General features: G+C 38.6%; 1 protein-coding gene across 1 annotated transcript; it reads right to left on the minus strand.

Moving 5' to 3' along the window:
- Positions 1-2,641: 2,641 nt before the first annotated feature.
- On the minus strand, positions 2,642-4,202 carry LOC130242012 (uncharacterized). Its single transcript, XM_056474037.1, has 2 exons — positions 3,341-4,202; positions 2,642-3,271 (listed from the first exon to the last, which is right to left on the minus strand). Exons 1-2 carry the CDS (start codon positions 4,175-4,177, stop codon positions 2,939-2,941), a joined length of 1,170 nt encoding a protein of 389 aa, XP_056330012.1. The 5' UTR covers positions 4,178-4,202; the 3' UTR covers positions 2,642-2,938.
- Positions 4,203-23,114: the final 18,912 nt, after the last annotated feature.

Genomic DNA, 23,114 nt, shown 5'->3' on the forward strand with positions numbered 1-23,114 from the left:
GAATTGAAAATTAACAAGTTTTATTTTGAATGCAGGAAGTTAGAGAGTACAATTTCTGCGCAGGAGAGATGTACTAATGTATCAGCCTCTCTGCCTTTATGCTGTCCTTCCGGCTTTTTATACGTCTCTCACACACACACTTAGCAGCAGGCCTCCAGTAGCAGGAAGTTGGGTTCCTCTTTCTTGTACACACATTATCACTGTTAACCCTTTAAAAGAAGAAACCCTTTATGTTTGCATTTATTAGTAAATGTTTAGCAAAATCCAACAATAAAAAAAATGCTATCCTTCAATCCCTCTCTTGGCCTCTGAAAAGAGGCCACATCACTTTAATAAACACTTTAAAATCTCAGAATTCTTGGTCCAATATGTCCAGATGAGCTTGGGTCGAAAACCTCTATGAGGAAAGACACCCAAGCGGCCCCCTAGTTGGCTTATAGGCAGCCACCACATGTTCACCTGACACATCATATCAGACTACTAGAAAGAAAAGTACTTAAAACGTAATAATAATAAAAAAATAAATTAAAAAAATAACATTCCCTACAAACCAGTGTGCTCAGGCTGGACTGGGCCGAAAACCCCTGTGGGGAAAGGCACCCAGTCGATCCCCTAATTGACGTTTGGGCAACCACAACATGTCAGCTGAGTCAATCACACTGAAATTATCTAGACTACAAACATTTCAGTAATCAAAATTTAAATCTTAACACATTTTCAAACAGCAAATTTCTCAAACATCAATATCTAAAAAACACATAACTTGTTATGAATCAGCATCTGCAAAGAAGCACAGTTATTGGGGAAAAACAACATTTATAAGTCATATTCCTCCTCCTCTTCCTCCTCATCATTATTTCCAGGAGATATCAGCAGAGGCATTGTGTAAGGGGGTGGAGCTCCATCTTTCTTTTCAATTGCTGCTATTATCACCCTGTTACACAATGTTCTGATACAAAGGATGCAACAGCATCCACAGGTCACTATTATGGCCACAAATGTAGCTATAGAGATCAAAATTGATGTAAACATGGTTTTATATTTTCCAAACACACCGGTCAGCCAATCATCAAATGGGGTATTTACACCAGAGTGTTCTGCCATTGTTTTGGAAAGGGTTTTTAATCCTTCTAAAGCCCTCGTTACTGATCCGTCTGGGGCGGTATTATTGGTAATAAAAGTGCAGCAAAAATCTTGGAACATGGCACCCCTTTTCCGCCAATAGCATGTCTAGTGCTATTCTATTTTGTATTGCCATTAATGAGGTTGGAGCCAATTGTTCTGATAATCCTTCTACGGCATCTCTTGTTAAATTTGCCAATCTCATCACATTATAGTGCACATAATTTATTCTATCCACATTTTTACTTGGGGTGACAGGGAATAGGGCTGAAATTATTGGGATATTTTCGAACCCGGCAGCAATTTGGTCTACTAGTTTGTATTCATCAGGGACTCCTCTCGGCACCCCTATTGAATCTATATAGGTCGGGGAATTTGTGGTTAAGTCAAACGTTGCGTCCCTTTTTCTTCTCCCAGCTATACTTTCACCCCTTCCCTCTCGTCTCTTGACAATCAGTGTTACTGGTGCTGCCAACCTAACCATTGCACATATACCTTCTGTAGTTTTCCCTTTTATTCTTACAAACAATCTTTTCCCTCCACAATAATAATATAGTCCTCCCTGCGCCCAAGGTCCTATTATATCCCCTGCATTGTTGATAATCTGTTTGCACCACAAAGGGTTAATATGCTTTCTCTAGTATATCTTCTGGGGTTAATTTGGTATAATCCATTTCTATCACAACCCTTCGACCTCTAATTTCTCTACTATGATCTCTGATTGGGGGTCCTATAGTCGTTGTCTTGTTTCTATCTATTACATTGACCCTGTCTAAAAACTTAACTTCTATCATTCCCAGGGGGTCAGTTCCTGATATCTCGACTCCTAGTAGTATATGGAGAAACTTAGGCGGATTGTTATTTCCAGCATAATGGGTCTCATCTAAAGGGTATCCTGTCCACTCCCCTATTGACATAGTAATAGGGTTCTGGGTAGGACTTTAATCCCTTTGTATTTTCAGTTTTCTCCACTCGTTTTTAAAATTCCCTAACCATGTTGGGTTTGGTGTCCATTTCCCTGTGTACCCCACTACTTGATCCCACCCTCTACACCAGTTATTATCCGCTTTACCCATGCATTCATAGTCTGATCAAAACAAACATATACATCATATCCTCGCCACGAACTATTGTGTCCCCCACAGTCAATTACCTGACATAGATCAAATGTGTAAGATGTTGTCTCTCCCTTTACATATTCTATGGACAGCCCTCCATAATACTTGGAACACCTGTTTTCTTCCCCTAGGGATCTTTTTACTCTAGTTGGTTTTACAGTTAAGTTTCATTCCTGTTGTGACTTTTTCCTACTCCTAGAATTGTCCCCACTATTATCAGTGTTAATATCCCCACTATCCCCAATAGTTTCCAGTTTTCCCACAGCTTGACCCTCATGTTTTATTGATGCTGGTTTTCCTTATTATTCAATTCTGGTCCTTCTTTATCTTATTTTCACAGCGTTATTGTGTTAACAGCAAATAATATATAATCAATATCAAAACTACAATAAAATAGCAAGCACAGTAAACTTATTCTAACGTATAAACTGAAATGGTTATATTCTGGCCTTTAAATGTCTTTTCAATAATGTGGAGAACTCTATAGAATTCCAACTTGTCCAAACCACACCCCAGCCGGGGTATTGACAATCTGGTGATGTGTAATTTGTCACACCACGTTCTCATGCAGATTAGACTGCTCTCAAAGTCCTCATATATGGGTAGGTCTCTGGCAAATGTTTTTGTGATCGGGTGGAGAACTATTCTGTCTACCTCGTGAGTTATAGCACAGTCACCTTTCGTTTTCCTCTGGGCCTTTACCTTGTCAACACCATATCTTTCTCTGAATTTTTCGCTATGCCCGCTCCAAATGCACAGTCTGCACTGACACAATGGGCTACGGCTTCTCCTTTAGGGGCTGTGAATAAATCCCCAGTTTTATGGACCACCTGCAAAGTTTGTAGGTTACTTTGTGATGGATGAAAATTGTTATCGTGTGTATGTGTTTGTGTGTCACCTCCTTTTGTGGTACCCTCACTCCCTCCTGCACCTCCTGTATTTTCTGTGGTATCCTCCCTCTCTTGGACCTGCGAAGCAAGGTCCACTCTGGTGTCGTCCAATGATCTGGACGGTGGGTCCGCCGGACAGCACTGGCTCAGATGGTACCAAGTGTCACCTTTTCCTGCAAGACGAACACAGTGAGATGTGCGTGCAATTACCTTAATTGGAGCAGACCAGCGAGGCTCTTTCCATTTACGCCTGTAGATTCTCAATCTCACCCAGTCCCAAGTTCGGTCAGGTAGGGGTGCTGGATATTCGTGTCTCCTAAAATCAGTTGGTAACATTTTGTCAAAAGATTCAATTAGAGCAGTCAATTTGTCATAGTAAATTTTGTGTGATAACGGTTGTACTGGTTCCAATTGTAGTGGGGTCAGTGGGCCAGGAAATTGGCGACCAGTCAACAGTTCAAAGGGCGTGTATCCTGTTGCCCTACTCACAGAGCTCCTTACTGACATCAGAGCCAGTGGAAGAGCAGTTAACCATGTCAATTTAGTCTGTGCACAGATTTTAGCCAATTTGTTTTTCAATGTTAGATTCAACCGCTCAACCTTACCTTGTGACTGTGGGTGATAGACTGCCCCGAAATGGTGTACTAAACCCAATGCCTTTTCCACATCAGCCAGATGTTCATTTTTAAAGTGTGAGCCGTTGTCAGATCTGACCCGGCTTGGCAAACCATGACGTGGGATGTAATGGTTTATCAGACATTTAATGACAGCAGTGCTGTCTTCCATGCCCACCAGGAAGGCCTCTGGCCATCTTGTATATGCATCAATCATAACAAGCAAGTATTGTTTACCATTTACCCTTTCAATCATGTCAGTGAAATCAATTATAACTTCATTCCCAGGGCCATTTGCCAATGGGAACGATCCCTGAGATGGTTTCATAGTTGGTTTGACATTGTGTATCTGACAAATGTCACATGTCCTTATGTACCCAGAAATTAGGTGTGGCATAAAAGGATGCCACCATGATTGCAATGCTCGCGACATTTGCTTATCACCACAGTGTGCATGTGTGTGGGATTCTTTCAACACGCTTGGGACTAGTGACGCTGGGAGCAAAGCTCTACCATCAGGTGCTGTCCAAAGCCCATCCTCGTGTCTGATTGCCCCATTGTTTTTCCACACAGACTTTTCTTCAGGAGCAGCCATGTCTTGCTGCTTAGATAAGAATTCTCTCGAGAATTCTGGTAGGAGGGAAGTCACGTCTGGCTCAGATGTGACCACAAACTGACCTTTTATGTAGTCTGAGGCACGTTTTGCCGCCAAGTCTGCTGCTTCATTCCCTCTTGATATTAGGTCAGTTCCTTGAGAATGACCAGTGCACTTAATGAAAGCCACTTTGTTTGACAACATTATGGCTTCAGAGAGCTCTCTTGCTTCTTCCTCATGAGTAATAGGCCGGCCAGAAGAAGTTGTGAATCCACATCTGATCCACACAGGCAGCTCCACGTGGGCTGTGGACACTGCATATGCAGAATCAGAGTAGATGTTGACAGACTGTCCTTTTGAGTGTCTCAATGCATTGATTAGGGCCAATAGTTCTGCTTTTTGTGCAGATTGTTTGCCAATTAGGGGTTCCAGATTGTATGGTGACCAATTGATCATTCTGTAATTTGACCACAGCAAAGCCTGCTTTCAGAGTTCCATCATCTGCCCTTTGGCAGCTACCATCTGTAAACAGTGTTATTGGGTTGTCTGTTTCAGGAAGTGGGGAGGCATTCAGGCCCTTATTTTATTTTTAGCTGACTTCCTCTCCTCAAACTGCAGTTTCAGAAGTTCTTTTGCAGCTTTAGCAACTCACTTCCCTCTTTGCTCTTTCTACTGCTTTGTCTATGAAATCTACTGCATACCTTTCCCATTTAGTATCATCACTGCCTGGTACCTCAGGAGACTGTTCCATAGCCTGGGTCACGCCAGCTGGAGCTCCTTGTAACACTGCTGCCCTGAAAATTCTATTAGTAACAGCGTTAGACATTTGGTTTTCATTGCATGCTTTTTCCCACTCTTGACAGCATCTATTTATGTATGCTGCTCCATTTTCCCCATCCCAATGTTTAAATTTCATGTTCTCTATTGACCACTAACTGCTTTGGCTGCTGGCTTAAAGTTGGGTTTTACGGGGGTGAGTGATCTTAGTATAGTCTCTGTATGGTGGGGGTAGTGGGCGTCGCTATCTGATCAGTCTTCGCCTCAGCTTCCTATCTCTTACTCAGTTTAGCTTCAGCTTCTTTGCTGTTCACTTCCCTTTTCTTTGATTTTAGCAGCTGCTGCAAGTGTGTCTCTAGACCATCTTCTCAAAATCGCATCTAACTGTTTTTCTTTCTTTGCATGGGCTCGCTTGTGCAACAGCCCTACTTCCTCTTTTCAGTGTCTGAAAACAGCTTCTTGTGCTCTTTTCTCTTTTATTCCCACTTTCTGAAACAGAGACCTCTTTTTGTACATACAATCAGTGCTATAATGTTCAATCATTTCGCGCGTATATTCTCCCAGTTCTTTTATCTGTTTTTCCTATCTTTTTTATCAGTTTGTGCCAATAAGATATCTACCATTTTATCCCATTGTTGTCTTAGTGGAGGACAATCATATTCCTCACATTCTCTATCGAATTCTCATTCCATTTTTTTGAATTTTTTATTTATTTTTATTTTATTTTATTTTTTTATTTATTTACTTTTTATCCGTATCCCTACACTCTCCCTATTTCTCAATTCACTAAACCTGCTATCCTTGAGAAATTTACTTGAAGATGTCTGATCCTCGTCAGGATAAGAGGGATCTTCAAGGGTCTGCCTCTCTCAGGGAAAAAGGACTTCTGAATACCGATGTATTCTTAAGTACCGATGTACTTTTAAGTACCGATGTACTTTTACCCTGTTAAATACCGATGTATTTACCCTGATAATTTACCTGAAAATGTCAAATTCTCGTCAGAATAAGAGGGATCTTCAGGGGTTTTGCCTTCTCAGGGAAAGGACTTTAAATACCGATGTATTTTAAATACCGATGTATTTACCCTGATAATTGGAAATATGAGTGACTTCGTCAAGACAAACAATTTCCAATTTATTTGCCTATTTAGGGAACAGGACTTCTCTTTAAATCCTAGTGATTTACCCTAATTGCCTATTTAGGGAACAGGACTTCTCCGTAAATCCTAATGATTCACCCTAACTTTATCACAATTCATTCTTCTCTTCTCTTTTTTTTTTTTTTTTTTTAATATGTAGTCTGTAACCTCCTGCATGCATCAAATGTATCAAAGAAATGAACAATGTATTTACCGATGCCAAAAGCCATTTATTTAGAATGTTCAATAGCAGAATTTTAGAAAAAGGTTTCTGCTTACCTTTCTTTTAGAGAGGCGCCTCTGGATTTGGCATCAGAAATAATTGTTCATCTATTTGACAGTCTCCAGTCAATCACGTCGTCGGGTCACCAATTGTAGGACTCAAATGGTCCATTGCATGTTCAAAAATTGACGGAGATCTGAATTGAAAATTAACAAGTTTTATTTTGAATGCAGGAAGTTAGAGAGTACAATTTCTGTGCAGGAGAGATGTACTAATGTATCAGCCTCTCTGCCTTTATGCTGTCCTTCCGGCTTTTTATACGTCTCTCACACACACACTTAGCAGCAGGCCTCCAGTAGCAGGAAGTTGGGTTCCTCTTTCTTGTACACACATTATCACTGTTAACCCTTTAAAAGAAGAAACCCTTTATGTTTGCATTTATTAGTAAATGTTTAGCAAAATCTAACAATAAAAAAAATGCTATCCTTCAAACCACAATTAAAAAATAACGAAACAAAACTTCTAATTTGAAAAATACTCTCGGATCTATTAAAAAGGGACGGCGGCGGGCGGCCACTTGTACGCACTTCACCAACGGTTGTGGACCTAACGTTAACTGGAGCAAAGGCATTTTGGTAAGTAATAATTGGATTTCTAATATATTGTTTCAGATCAGTTATCAGTTTCATCATCGAAAATTTAAATGTCATCGGTGTGGTTGTCAGTGTATACCCATAAGCTCGATAAATATTCTTTAACGTTAGCTAAAGTTAATTTATCTCATGTTAAGTGGCACATCATGATAAATAAACTCCAAAATAATATGTAAATTAACAGAAGACGGCATCACACAATTTAAGGATATTTATTCGTTTTGTTTATCCTTATCGAACGTTACTGAAAAATGAAATTACATTTTACTCAAATCAGATTCAGGCCTTGTTCATATGTGGAAGTTTTTCTGATATGAATCTGATCCGTGCCCTCTTGTCAGGTAGATTGGATTTTCACCTGTCAATGTGAGTCGCTTGTCATTAAAAAACAGCGAATGACATCAGGTTAGATGCTTTCATTTTGGAACAGACTTCAGCAGAAACTCAAACCTTGAGCATACATCACGTGCATAAATTTTGCCATGGACATTACATTAAGACGCCTACTGGTTTAGAAAGGCCTAAATTAAAAGAAGATGGACAAATGAGAACTTTTCTGTCATAAACTATAGTAAAACAACAACTTGTCAAAAAGAATTTAAAAAAACGAAACCCCGTAAACACATTAAATACAGGCATAGAGAAAAGGGTGCTCTTTTATTAACAGCTGTCAGTCACCACCTGCTCTTTTTTTTTTTTTTTTTTTCTGGTCATTGCATCTTTGCCGTGTGCTGTGTAAATGCAGACAATCAGATACGAGTCACTTTAAAAAAACGATGTAAATAAGTCAGCAAAAAAATCGGACAGTCACAAAATCAAAATTGACCATCAAGATCGGCAGTGTAAATGCAGCCTTACTGTCCTTATTTGCTGGTGAACAAAGATTGTTGAACCAATTGTAGCATTTTACTAAAGCAGAGATTTAAAAGAACACTGCCAAAATATATCTAGTTATTAAATTGCACACAGCTTTGTGAAAAGGAACTTAGACTGAATTCCTCCTGGAGCCATATTACTAAAATTACTTGCTTCAATTAAAAGTCTGTATAGCTGTAAAAGCATGTCTGTCAATATGTTCTGGTTGAGTTTTAATGTAATTGTTTTTTAAAATCCAATATCCACATTAACTGTTGATAAAAAAGCTAATTTCAAACATTTACATATCTGTTTCAGCGGCTGTGAGACGAAACCGCCTGACATCTGAAGCCTCAGAAAAAGACATTGACTCAACCATCAAAAGTTGGCTATATCTGGCCCCAGATAGGGATGGTGGCAGGAAAGAGAGACAAAAGCGAAAGGAGAATTAGGGGAAAACTGGTTAAAGAACTTGCTTATATGGGATTTGCAACTTAAAAGAGTGCAAAATGCTGTGTGTTCTGATGTTAAAGATTTACAGTATGCTGATTTCTCTTGTTATGTTTTCTTAAATGTGAAATAATAAATATTGTTCAGAACAGTCATTGTTGTGATTTGATCTGGGAAGGGTTTAGTTTGGCTGCAGGTTTAGTTTATGTGGATTAGGCTTAGGTGTGGCTCACTTTTGGGCTCTCTGGTTAAAGACTGGTCTTAACATGGTTTAAATATGGCTCAGTTTTGGTTCCAAATATTATCTTGATCTGGTTCGGTTGAGGGCCAGTTATGGCCCACTAGGCAAAATTTCTCTGGCCCAGCTCTGGCCCACACAATCAGCCTTTTGCTTGGCCCACATGCCGCAGTGAATTACGGTACATGACTGGACCAAGTCTGGCTTCCAGACAATGACCATTCATGTGCCATAACTGGCCCAGTTCAGGCCCAGTTATGGGTTACAAATTTGGCTAAGACCTGGCCCAGATATGGTCCGTGTTTGGCCCTTGCCTGGAAGCCAGACTTGGTCCAGTCATGTACCGTAATTCACTGCGGCATGTGGGCCAAGTAAAAGCTGATTGTGTGGGCCAGAGCTGGGCCAGATATATTTTGCTATGTGGGTTATTACTTGTTTGCCAGTGTTTAATGTTTGTTGCTCTCTGGCAAGTATGTGTTTGGCTTAACAGCATTTGTTTCATTTTGCTGACATTTTTATTTTTGCCCATTGCAATTAATTTATTGGTTTCTTTACAAATACTTTTGCATACGAGCAGTGAATCGTTTTTCTTTTGATTTAGTGTGTGTGTGGTGTTTTTTTTTTTTGTGCAGACCGCCCTGATTTTAAGTGCAGCAGTTGTATTGGCTGGGTGTTCATGAGCATCTGTAGGTATCCTAGGCTTATTTGGGGCCTATTATTTTGGGGTTTTCCTTTCATTTTGGTGTGTGTGTGTGTTTTTTTTTTTTTTTTTTCTCGATTCCGAGTTTTAATATTTATTTTGCTGGTGCTCATTGTGGGCTCTGTTTGCTTAGCCATTGTGTAGTAAAACCAACATCCTGAAGTAATGACATTAATTGTCTGGTAAATTTATTATTATTTTGTGAGATTTATGTTGTATCTTATTTCGATTCAATGTGACTGATTTTTTTTTTGTTTTTTCTTAGGAGCCATAAAGTCCTGGTTGTGCAGCAGGGAGACCAGATGCTGCCTTTTGGTGGTTTCACAGGGGGCTGTGTGGAGTGATACGATTTCCATTATTGAGTGCATGCAGTGGTTGCTGTGGGGTGAAATTTAACCGGGTTAACTTACCATTGGGTTTGCAGCTGGACTACTCTGCTCCCACTACGCCTGGCGGGGAAGTAAATTGTTTTTTTAATGAATTGTGAACTTTTTTTTTTTTTTTTTTTTTTTAAATTGTGCTCTTAAAAAACTTATATTTTTGTATTGCATCTCTTGTCTCGCTCCGTCCATTCCTTGCCTTCAAAGTGGTAAACTGTACCTGTGAGTCCTAACTGGTTGTATTTCCCTGGCTCCCCTCCAGGGTGGCGTAGTCGGATTTACTAGTTTCTGAGGCTTTGGGCCCTTTTATGGCCAGTGCTACAATACACTCTATACATATACACACATGATGCATACCACACGTATACACACTCTTTACAAATGCACGCATGATACATTCCATACATGTACACACAATACATATGCAGACATGATACACTCCATACATGATATACTCCTGTCAAGGTGTGGGATAGAACCTGGGTCTCTGGAGTGAAAGGTGAGTCACGTAACCACTGAGCTACTGGAAATTGAACGAAACACCCCATACATACACATGGCACATGTGTGTGTGTACGTACATGGTACACTTTATACATTTACAAACATGATACAGTCTACACATATACACTCCATACTTATACATACTCTGAAAAAATTTGCTGGGTCAAAGGTTTATCTTAGTCCTTTGGAATAGTTTATAGTCGAAGCATAAAGTTTAAAATATGTTGCAAAAGCATTTAGGAAACCTTTTGAGATAAAAAAAAAAAAAAATCAGTCCCCTCCACCAGAATTACAGCCATGTTCACAACATCCTCTGGGAAGGCCTGGCTCACCATCAAGATACCCACTTTAAAAATGTCTGTCTCATCAACAGGTGGCTGAAAAAAAAAGAGATTCAGCAGTGGACCAGTTATTTTCTCATAACTTTAAACATGCATTACCAAAAAAGAACTGTTGCAGAAATAAATAGCTGCATTGTTCATTTATCATTACAGTAGCGGCTTAAACAAAACAGTAGCTACCTCATAGACTCCTATTTTTATTCTGAACATTAAAACACAATGTTTAAACTACAATAAAAAAATAGATTAGTAAAGTAGCACTGTTACTAACTGTACTATAAAGTTGTCTCACCTGTCAATAACACGATGTAGATTAGTAATGTTGTCTCTGATCATCTAGTCTGTCTGCGTAGATCAGGAAGCTTTTGATGGTGATCTGAAGGGGGTAGGGTGTGCAATTTCAGTGCTCTCCATCATTTAAGTCTTCTTTTTAAAACCGACATCCTGTGGGATAAAACACCCCCATCAATCCAGTTACTTTATTTAGTTTGAATACATGTTAAAAAAATAACTGATTCCAAAAGTGATTCAAAATTAACTGAAGCAAAAGGTGTCCTTGTAAACACAGTGAAAATATAGGTATCAATAATTGGTTTTGCCAAATAATAAAAATAAAAGCATCAATATCAAACAAAAAAAAAACCCTGAACATTTTACCTATTAAACTTGGAAGTTTATTGTCATCTCCTGTATGAAGTACAGAGGGTCCAGCACAACTGCCTGAGTTCTGAAAGAGCACATGGAACACATGGTAAAATGACAATAGATGTATTGCTAAATATAAATCATTATTTATTTTTATGGTTAAAAAATGCAGTACTGACCAGTCAGCATCAATTTCACACCAACAACAAAAATAACACGAGTTCAGTTTGAAACAGTCTACATTTAGAATTCACAAACGTTGTGAATATTACAAAAATGTAAACATTTTAAATCCCAGGTGTACAAAAGATTGTTTAATTATTCTATTTTCCAACTGTACATTCATTCTTTACTTGTTATCTTATGATGTGGGTGTGGTTAAGAGGTCCGCTCGTGAGTTCAATGAACAGCGTGAGAGTATTAGACACAGTAATGGAAGATGAACAGGGAAAAAGGCAGGTGTGCATCGTGATGCTCAGTCGCCAGTTTAGAGCCTTATAGCCAACAAACTGTTAGGATCACAACTACAGCATTCCCAGAGCAAGCAGTTTGACAATCTTATCAGATGAGATGTAGATGTGGTGTGATTTCCTTCGAAGTTCGGAGAACTTTATGATGTGCGTCATTGCAGAACAACCACACATACATACACAAATACCCGCAGCCACATAAGCATATACAGAAACATTCAACTTTATCTGATCACTTGTTTTAACACACCCACTCTCCATTATATATTATACATTCATGGCATATGAAGATAAGACGCCGGCAAAGGTAGCATACTGGCTGATGACATCACTTCTATGGATCGACTGCTGAAGTGATAACCGGACCTCCTGTCCATAAGGTGGACTTATTCTCTGAAACTATTGGGATTTATTTCACCACTATATTAAAACTTTTCAGCACTGTAATTATTGTCATTCTTATTTAATAATTATTGTCATTTACGTGGGCCTACGCTATTTTATTTTATTTGTATTGTGATGATTATGTTTACACATTAATCATAAAGAAATTAATGTCTTGGTTGAATATAATAATTTGTGTCTGACTTCTTTACTCTTCTCCTATTTTTTGGACATCAATTGGATAATCTATCTTTTAATGTGATATAGAACCGTACAGTAATCATTGCATTTTGCAGCCGTTGAGGTTCATAAAAGAAGTTAACTTGGCTAAATCTGCGAGTTGACGAGATTTATGTCCATAAGTATAATATCAATGACAGTTCAACTCGACTAAAACAAACATTTAATTGTGTGCTTTAAGTTACACATTGTATTTGAGGCTGAAAACGCATATGACAGTATGAACACTAGCAAATATACTTTAAAATGTCACACACTTACTGTAGCGGCTTTCCTATTGCCGCTATTGTTGGTGGAGTGAGCAAGTTTTAAACGCATAAAGTCAGAGTCCGTAGGCAAAATAGATGCAAATAAAAACGTCTTTATTTTCCAATCAACAGAATTACTTCACTTTTCCTTAATCTATATGCACACTTCTCTGTTACCTTGTTACGATGAGTTGAGTTATCTCTTCCTCCATGCAGTGAAGCCACAGTTATATAGTCTAGTACTGACACCTTGTGGCCAATCGCCAATTTACAATGTATGGCTCCTACATACCGGCCCCTTAATTGTTTATGACAAAATGGCATAACAATTACTAATTCATACAATATGGAGCCTTACATATGAACTCAAAATTATATGTATATGTAATAATAAGTATACATGCAGAACCTCAGTTTAAACAAGTTTAACTGCTTATTCCATAATTTTCCTATGTTGCTTCTAAAAAAAGGCAAAGCTTACTAATTGAACGTTCCAAGATGTTGCATTTGGTTTGAACTTTTACAGATCGCGCTAAGTCTCTACTGTCTGGAAAAGTTTCAATCACTCTTCCCAGAACCCATGATCCACGTTGTGCTGTAGAATCTGCAATGATCACAATGTCTCCAACAGTAAGATTTCTATGTTGCTTGTTCCATTTTTGTCACTTCTGCAACAAGGGTAGGTACTCGCGTACCCATCTTTTCCAGAAGAGGTCTGAAATATATTGCACTTGTCTCCATCTTCGTTTGGCATATAAATCGGACCTTTCAAACAAACCAGCAGGCAGTGCAGGGTTTCCTTTCAAAAGCAGAAGGTGGTTAGGTGTTAAAGCTTCTAAATCATTAGGGTCATTGGAGAGGTTAGAAATGGGTCGATCATTTAGAATTGCCTCAGCTTCACGCAAGACAGTTTGCAGGGCTTCATTATCCAATGTTTGTTGTCGAAGGACAACACGCAGACTTTGTTTCACCAATCGAATTAAAAGTTCCCACACTCCTCCTAAATGAGGGTTTGAAGGTGGGTTAAAACTCCAGTCCACTCGCTTCTGTAGCAGGGCTCGTAGAATCTTCTTCTTGTTTAATGCACTGAGTGCCTCTCTTAGCTCCCGCTCAGCACTGATGAAATTATGGCTCGTTTCCACTAACTGGTACGGTACGGTTCAGTTTGGTACGGGTCACCTTTATCAGGCTTGCGTTTCCACTAACAAGGGTACCCTTTTGGTGGGCGTGGTGTATGACAGAAAGTTTCAGTCGACATCATTCTCGCTCAAGGAAATGTCTACAATAAAGCTGTAGCACATGTAGCCTCTGTTAGAGAGTAATTCCGTCATTCCCAGTTCATATTAGTCCAAAGGGTGAAATAATAATTTAGTTATACATGGCATTTTGTTCATGTTTGCTGAAAAATAATGTGCTCCTTTTTTTCCGGCTTCTCCTTTTTTTCACACTTCACTCTCACGTTTGTCAGTGTCTGACAGGATCGGGTTTCAAAAGCACGTTAAAAATCAAGCGCAGGTTATTATCATCAGCTCAAGAAGTTTGTTATTTCAGATATAGACACGCGGCGAACGCAAGGAAGAAAGCGAAACCGCTCGCACTTCAGACTGCCTCGTAAAAAACTACGAGGCACAGGGTAGATTTTGCTCTACTCCATGCTGTTCAACAAGACGACGACAAGGTTTGTTTGAGCCCAGATCGACCATGGCTCGTTATTATATGTATTTATTATTCCGCTATAATCTCTCGGTGTGTATTTCAAACATGGTGGGTTTTTGTTTTCATTCTGGCTTGTTGCGCAAGCGAATGACGTATCTCTGTAAACCAATAGCGTTCAGCTGCGCATCTAGCTCCGCCTTTAGGTACCCTTTCTCGTGGTTGGTACCCTTTCGAAAGGGTGCCGAAAAAGCGGTATGGTACGGTTCGGTGCGCTTTTTGACAGAGTAAACAGCCATAAAAGCGTACCAAACCGAACCGTAATGTACCACTCAATGGAAACGGGCCATTAGTCCCATTATCAGATCTCATGGAATAAACTTGTCCACGACGACAGATAAATCTGCGTAAAGCATTGATACACGAGTCTGTATCAAGTGAGTATGTCATTTCCAAATGAACCGCTCTACTTGCCATACAAGTAAATAGCACTCCATAGCGTTTCACTGTACCACGTCCTCTTTTTACTTCTATGGGCCCAAAGAAATCTACCCATACATTAGTAAAAGGTGGTAAATCAGGAGTGATTCTTTCCACTGGAAGGTCTGCCATCCTTTGTTCACCCAGCTTTCCCTTAAAGCGTCTACAAATGACACACTTCGAAAGGATCTTTCTTGCAACAGAGTTGGCATTTGTTATCCAATACTTGCAACAAAGTTTAGAAAGCATTTGATTTCTGCCACCATGACCCAGTTGTTCATGAATGTTTGAGAGTATGAGATGTGATAAATGCTGATTTTTAGATAATTAAATTGGATGTTTTCTTTCGTTTGGCATAGCTGACTTACCAAGTCTTCCTCCTACTAACAGCACTCCATCATGCAACATAGGATCTAGTTTATAGACAGAACTGTTTCTTTTAACAGTGTTACCATGTTTGAGAGCAGCAATTTCTTCCTGAAATTGTTCCTGTTGATTGAAACGAATGATGTTAATCTCATATAAAGCCGTATAAACATCCTCCACAGTCAAACTTTGTCTTTCCAGAGATGATTTAAAATGTAATTTTGCATTTATGGTAGCATCATCAATATGCTCCAAAGACAGCTCCTTTAGTTTACGACTTAGCTGCAGTAGAAGTTTCTGCAGTTTCAAAATCCATGCAACTGCAACCTTTAGACGTTTCCAATCTGAGAAGTAATGGATCAATTTACTTGTGGCATTTTGTTCATTCTGCAATGTCACAGCATTTACCTTTAACTCCCTTTTTATTCAGGATCATCATCCATTAGTGTCAAATCACTTGTATGGAACTGTACATCACTTGGCTTCCATAGAAAACTAGGCCCCTTTAGCCACCGTTTATTGTTCAAAAAAGATTGAGGCTGTGTTGAGTCTCTTATAAACGACACTCTATTAGCAAAAAATGTATGAAATCGTTTGTTCTCATTCTTTATGTAATTGAGAACAGTTGTACTATCGCTCCAAAAAACAGAATCCTCCAATGGTAGTTGCAGCATCTTCTTTAACATGATGTCCATCTTGACAGCCAAGACAGCTGCTGTAAGTTCTAAACGTGGTATGGTGACAGGTTTCAATGGCGTTACTCTGGACTTACCCATCACATCAAAAGACACATAAATCTTGTCTGCACTGTTCAGCATCTTTAGATAGGAAACTGTGCCATACCCAGTTTCACATGCATCTGCAAAGTGATGTAAACAAGCATGACTGGGCAGTCCATAATCCACAGGTTTAAAACATCTGTTCACCTGAAATTCTCCAACTTTGTCCAGCTCAACAATCCAATGATTCCATTGCTTCTGGAAGGCAGATGGTATGGTATCATCCCAGCCCAACGTCTTTCTGCACAACTCCTGCAAGATAACTTTTGCAGGCAGAATAACAGGTGCAAGGAATCCCAAAGGATCATAGACCGAGCTTACCACAGGCAGAATGCCTCGCCTTGTACAAGGTTGAGTTTTCAAGGAAATCTTGAATTGAAAACTGTCAGCTTCCACACTCCACTGGAGACCTAGAGCTCTTTCAACTGGCAACTTGTCTCGATCCAAATCCAACTGCTGTATATCCTTGGCACAATTTTCCTGAGAGACTGATTGTAACACCTCCCGGCTATTACTCATCCATTTTGTCAAAAGAAAGCCTCCTTTCTGACAAAGAGAAGTGAGATCTTTTGCCATATATATGGCCGTCTCTACACTAGAGACACTCTTCAAACAATCATCCACATAGAAGTTATTGTTGATCGTTTCAATTACTTCTAATGGAAAGTCACCTTCATTGTCCTTTGCCGTTTGTTTTAAAGCATAGGATGCACAACTCGGAGAGGATACTGCACCAAAAAGATGAACTGTCATCCTGTAAGTAATTGGTTCCTTATTGAGTTCTCCTCCAATCTAACAACAGAAATTCTGTTAACAGTGACATCAGAATGTCCAACTTCATTCTTATGTTCAATGTTTCCCTCCACAGTCCCATTGACAACCCATCCCAATAAGGTCTTAAAGGCAAAAGGCCCATTACCTTGACTGTTAATTATTTTGTGTGGTTCCATCACATTAGCTGCATTAATTCCAATCAATAAATCAACCCCTGCTTGAATGCATGGTATTTTCACCTTATCCAGGTATGACCACTTGGATAACTCCTCTTGAGTTAAGATGTTCTGACAACCCACAGGCATTTTGTGTTGTGTGTAAACAGCAGGAAGTGGGAAAAAATTATTAGTGTTTAGACCACTGATTTCCAGACCATCAATAACACTGCAAGACACAGACTTTTCCTGACCCATAGTAGGAAGCAGAATATTAATCTTGTTTCCATTCAAATTCAGCTCCTCCTTCAAGTGTTCAGAACAGAAAGTGGCCGAACTGCCTGGGTCCTGCATCACCGTGTTACTTTTAATGGCCTTGACTTTAACTGGTATTATTGACATTAAAGTTCTTTCAGTACCGGCCCCTGTGTGACCACAAGTTTTCACAGATTTATTTTTGCGCTTTTCTTCAGCCTGCTTCAGAATTACCTCTTTGCCATAATTATAGAGGATTGTGGGGTATGTTTCTCCACAAATGTCACATTTCATTCGATACTTACATTCTTTACTCATATGCCCAGTTTTTAAACAGCCAAAACAAAATTCCCTTGGCCCTTAGGAATTCAATTTTGTCTCGTTGTGTTCTTTTCTTTAATGCATAGCACCTTTCCAATAAATGCTGTTTCTTGCAAAACAAACAGTCTTCATTAGACATAGACACATGACAAGATTTCGGTTGTGCTAAAGCATCACTGGACTTTGCTTGCTGGAATGGAAGTTGAAATATCAGTGGCAAAACTACTTCTTGTACAGGGTTTGTGTCTTTGAACCTTAAGTTTACTTGCACCATGCTTGTCTTGAATGTCACCAAAAACAGGATGTGATGCCATCTTAACCTGTTTTTTAATAAATTCAACAATGTCACAGAATTTTAGCCTTTCATGAACAGACTCCATTATCTCACAGGCTTTAGCTCTCCATTGCTCCCTCAGTTTGTAAGGCAATTTCATAACAACTGATTTCATGTTGCTAGGCATGTTAAGTTCTTGCATATACTGTATGAAAGCTCATCCATTGCATTACAGCAAGTACGCAAAAACAAAGCATAAGCCCACATCTTCAGCCTTTAAAGTGGGCCACCCCAGGGTTTTCTCCACATAGGCTGTAGATACCCTAAACTCATTACCAAAATGTTCCTTCAACAACTTCTTGGCCATTGCATAGACCCCTTTCTGAAGACATACTGTATATTGGCAACTGCCTTTTGTGAACTGCTCAAGGAAATACAACTGATCCTTTACATTGGTTGTTTTTTGCTCAATGCCATGCTCAAATGCTCTAATAAATGGAATATACTGCAATGGGTCACCATCAAATGTTGGAACTTCCTTCTTTGGTAGAATACGAGGATTTGCTTGCTGTTGAACAAGATGTGCTGTTAATTCCTCCTGTTTTTTCAGAATTTCAAGCAAAGGATCACCCAGTGCAGGTAACATATTTGTAGCATGCTGAATTATGGAGCCATGTTGTGTTTGAGTAGAACAGTTAACATTAGCTTGTTCCAATGTTTGTTGATCAATCCATTCATTCCTATGATCCTGTATTGCAGCTTGAGATGCAGAAACACCAGTGTATCCATCCAAATCCAGTAGCATTGAATTTACTGGGACATAGTCATTTGCATTGGGGTTCAAATATGTTGTTTAAGAAGAATAATTTGCAGTAACCACAACCTTTTCACTCTTCTTAGATGAACTTGTACTGCTTGAACATTTACTTTGTTGATCAAACTTCTGTAACACATTGATTCTTGCTGTGGAAGCTGCTGTTTGAGCATCCAAGTCCAGCTGCTATTTTTTCCTTCTCAGTTCTTCCTCCTGAACCTCAATATCATGCTTAGCTTTTAATGCAGCAGCACGTGCCATGAGTGCGGCCTTTTCTGCCTCTGCTTGAATACATGCAGACGATATGGATGATCTATTGCTGCTGCGTGCACTGCATTTACTGTGTTTGGAGGTAGCATGTGATACATTTGACACACTATTTCCAGGACCAACATCACTCTCTGGATTTTCCACTTCTGATATTTTGTGACCTTCTGGTTTATCTGATAACCATTCATTTGTACGATCCAAAAACTCTTTCATCAAAAATTTTTGATATCATTTTTGCTTTAAACCAGATATCATGTTTTTCACACTCTTTAACTGGTAAAATTACCAAAAGTGACTCATGAGTGTCTTTAGCCGCTGAACACAACCTCTTAAAATCCTCAAAGACCAAACGTACCTCAGGTTTGTATTCATTGTCATCACACATTAATTTGTTAATTGACTCTTTTAGTTTTTGTGCTTTGTTTAGCTTTGCTTTTCTTAACTTCTGTAAAGTGTCTAGTTTTTCAACTAAAGCTTTAGCTGTTAATTTAACTGGTCGTTTTCCCCTTTCAGACTCTTTTTCAACAGAAGTTAAACCTTGATCAGTCACATTAATCATTTTAACATTCATATTGATTTCATTTTCCATTTTGCAAATTGTAAAAACCAATAAACACACACAAGAAAAGTTCAGTCAGTCATGGGCAACCAATGCATTGGATTTACGCTTTAAACCTTATTGTGTGCACACATAGTTTCCATATGGCCATAATGATGATGAAGTTGTTGCAACAAACATACCTATTATGCTGTTTATCAGACGTGAAGAGATGAACGCAGCGTAGATTCACCTTAATGCGGGAAACCAGAAGAAAGTCGATCCAGACGAACTCACTCAGATGCTGAAGAAACGCTGTCCTCACGTGCAGCAACAAAAGCCTTGAACCAAACAACCGTCGCCGTCCTTGTCCGTAGAAACACCATGCCTTGCTGTCCACTCCAGCGGCAACTCAATCGTCCCACGAAGCAAAGTTTTTGACTTTTTTGTAGCGGCCTTCCTATTGCTGCTATTGTTGGTAGAGTGAGCAAGTTTTTAACGCGGAAAGTCAGAGTCACACTTCTCTGTTACCTTAAGTTGTTACGATGAGTTATGTTTCATTACGTTACGTCGCGGTCAAAAACTGTATTTCCTACCAACGCTCTCTTCCTCTATGCAGGGAAGCCACAGTTACATAGTCTAGTACGGACACCTTGTGGCCAATCGTCAATTTACAATGTATGGCGCCTACACTTACTCTGTGTCACTCCATTTCCAAAGACTGAAAACCCGTAAGGTCCAATGTGAAAAATCATTGGGTTTCCACTGCATTATCTCAAAAGTTCCATGACAAATCCTGCACATGAAGGAGGGTTTGATTAGGGGTAAGGTTTAAAGTACTGCGAGATCATACAGAAAGCATTTGAACAGCACGGACAGAGAGAGAGAGAGAGAGAGAGAGAGAGAGAGAGAGAGAGAGAGAGAGAGAGAGAGAGAGAGAGAGAGAGAGAGAGAGAGAGAGAGAGAGAGAGAGAGAGAGAGAGAGAGAGAGAGAGAGAGAGAGAGAGAGAGAGAGAGAGAGAGAGAGAGAGAGAGAGAGAGAGAGAGAGAGAGAGAGTCTGTGTAATGACAATGCCCCTTCTTGTCGAGCAAGGGCTGTGTATTAGGATAGGCTATTACCAGATAATAGCTTAATTTGTGCTCAGATTTTTATATGACAATATTATTGTATACGTAATTACGTACGTAAAAAATACGCAATTATATTTGAAGTTTTTAAAAAATAATAAATTATCAATATTGATTTAATGTGATTATTTTCAAAGCTGGGAAATGAATACATTATCAACAGTTATTTAATGTAAGTAATTTTAAAAAAGACAAATTATTGAATTATCAGCATTGATTAAATGTAAGTATCTTCCATTGTTGGGAAATGGGTCAATTATCAACAATTCTCCAATGTCAACATTTTCAACAATGGCAAAATGATTGAATTATCTATGTTGATTCAATGTCAGTATTTTCAGTGTTGGGAAATGGTTGATTTATCAACATTTTTTTCAATGTCAGTATTTTCAACATTTATAAATGACCAAAATATGAACGTTAATTCAAAGTATGTATTTTCAATGTTAAGAAATTTGTAAATTATCAACATTGGTTCAATGTAAGTATTCGCAACAATGGGAAGTGATTGAACTATTAACGTTGATTCACAATTTAATTCAATGCTGAATATTAAACCTCAACCAAAATGATGATTCTGATAGAAATTCAACAGTGAATCAATGCTGGGTAGTTATTGCCTTGATAATAGAAAATATGAGCTAGGCAAGCCATCATGTATGACAGTTGCCAAAGTGAGATATGAGCAACACTGTAAAAAAATTTCAGTAAAATTTACGGAAAAATACTGGCAGCTATGGTTGCCAGAACTTTTTTGTAAAAAATACAGAATTTTTCTGTAAAATTGTTTTTACAGAAAAATTTATTTTTAACAAGAGAAAATTTTATTCATTAACTGATGCAATGATCATTTACAAACCTTTGAGTTAATTATTTATATTTGCAGAAAGCAACTACATTTTAATTGGCATTTACTGGCATTAAAATCAATATTTTAAATGTCTAAGTAATATATCTGAGCATATTGATATTGAGTACCATTGTACATCAGTTCACTACAAAACTTTTTAAATAATGTAAAGTCATTAAATGCATTATTGTGTTCATGTGTGACTGTAATTAACAAAACAGACTTTCACTGCATTAGTAACTACACAATCACATTTAAACAAAAGAAGATGCAGCATAACATCAGATTGTCTTAGTTCATCTTGGACTTGCACACAGATGCTACTGTCCTCCACAATGGTGACACAAAAATGTTTTACAGTATTTTGCTGTTGTCTTTCTTGATTTTACAAAAAAATACTGGCAGCTGTGGTTGCCAGTAATCTACTGTTTTAAACATTTTACATTCGTAAATTCAATCTTCAGAATATTTCTGTTAAAAATACATTCCACAGTCTGTATTTTTCATCGAACAAATTTAACCCCTCAAATCCCAGAGAAAATCCTCACTAGTGTCCTCACTACAGAGGGTTGAACACTCAGACAGGGATGAAGTTAATGAGATAATTAAGTGTCTAACTAAAGGAGGATTAATAATTATTGATGAAAAACTGTTAACTAGCAGAATCACGGAAGGAAAGAACAACAAGACCAAATAACACAAATTACAGCCAAAACCGAAGATGAAATCAACTGAGAATAAAACTCTAAAAATAGTAATTAATAAAAATAAATATAATTACACAATTAAACTTTTATTTCTCAAGATCTCAGTAGAGATCATTAAACAACTCCACAAACATCAGGCGCTTCACTTATTACTGACCTTTGACTTTATTTCTGTCACATGAACAAAAGCTCTTAATGAAATTTCTGTTGTTCATTTGAAGTCACCATGATGGAGGACAGAGTCTGTTTTAGTCGGGATTTTCAACTTCTTTTAATAAAGTATTTTATACTTTGATTGCTATATTATATTGTGTTAATCACATTATTTGTATAGCATGAAAAGATTAATAAAATAAAATTACGTGTGATGAGATCAACTATCATACTAAAGCTACCCTTGGATTCTTGTGGTCTTGTTGAATGTCATTTTAAAGAGCCCTCATTATACATGAAATAGGGTCATATTAAGGTTTTAAGGGTCTCCAACAACAGTCTTTTATGGGAGACGTCTGCGACACCCCCGGTCCTCACATTACTAATGGATCACTTTCGTTTTCACTTTCGGGTTGAGGGTGGCGTGATCGTCCTTAACCTAGAGCGGCAGTTCAGCTTGCTGAACCGGCCCTGCGCAACACACACACACCGTTCGCCTAGACTAGAGCGCCAGTTCAGCTTGCTGGGTGCAATTTAGACAGCTCCCTTGAATCAGAGCTGAAATATTTAGAAACTTGACCGTTGCATGTGTGTAGGAATAGCTGGCGATCCGTAAACAAAGCGGCACGCGTCGCGTTTTCAACATGGCTTTACACGCGATATGAGAAAATAAAGAGTTAACCTGATACAGTACACGCGGTTACAAGTAACAAAACACAACTAAAAACATAATTTGCAAGCTAGAGTAAACGAGGCAACAATTTTAATCGCACGTACACTTGTGAAATGGGGGAAGAAACTGATCCATGATGCACAGATCCATGTTCTGACAGTCTTTACTGATCCTTCCTTTTACAAACCGATGAAGTCTTCTTTTTAAGAATGTAATTTCCAAAAGCACTCGAACTGCTCAAGGCTGGGCTATATTGCTGAGGTTTCATCTTTAATTAGACTGTCAATAATATAAATCTGCACAGCGTGACTTTATTCGACCGGTGTCTGTGTGTGT

Source organism: Danio aesculapii, chromosome 2, assembly GCF_903798145.1.
Source record: "Danio aesculapii chromosome 2, fDanAes4.1, whole genome shotgun sequence".
NCBI lineage: Eukaryota > Metazoa > Chordata > Actinopteri > Cypriniformes > Danionidae > Danio > Danio aesculapii.

Coding starts and splice junctions, on each gene's coding strand:
- LOC130242012 (XM_056474037.1), bottom strand. CDS start 4,177: ATGTCGCGAGCATTGCAATCATGGTGGCATCCTTTTATGCCACACCTA. Junction 3,272..3,340: donor GCTGGTCTGCTCCAATTAAG/GTAATTGCACGC, acceptor CATCTGAGCCAG/TGCTGTCCGGCGGACCCACC.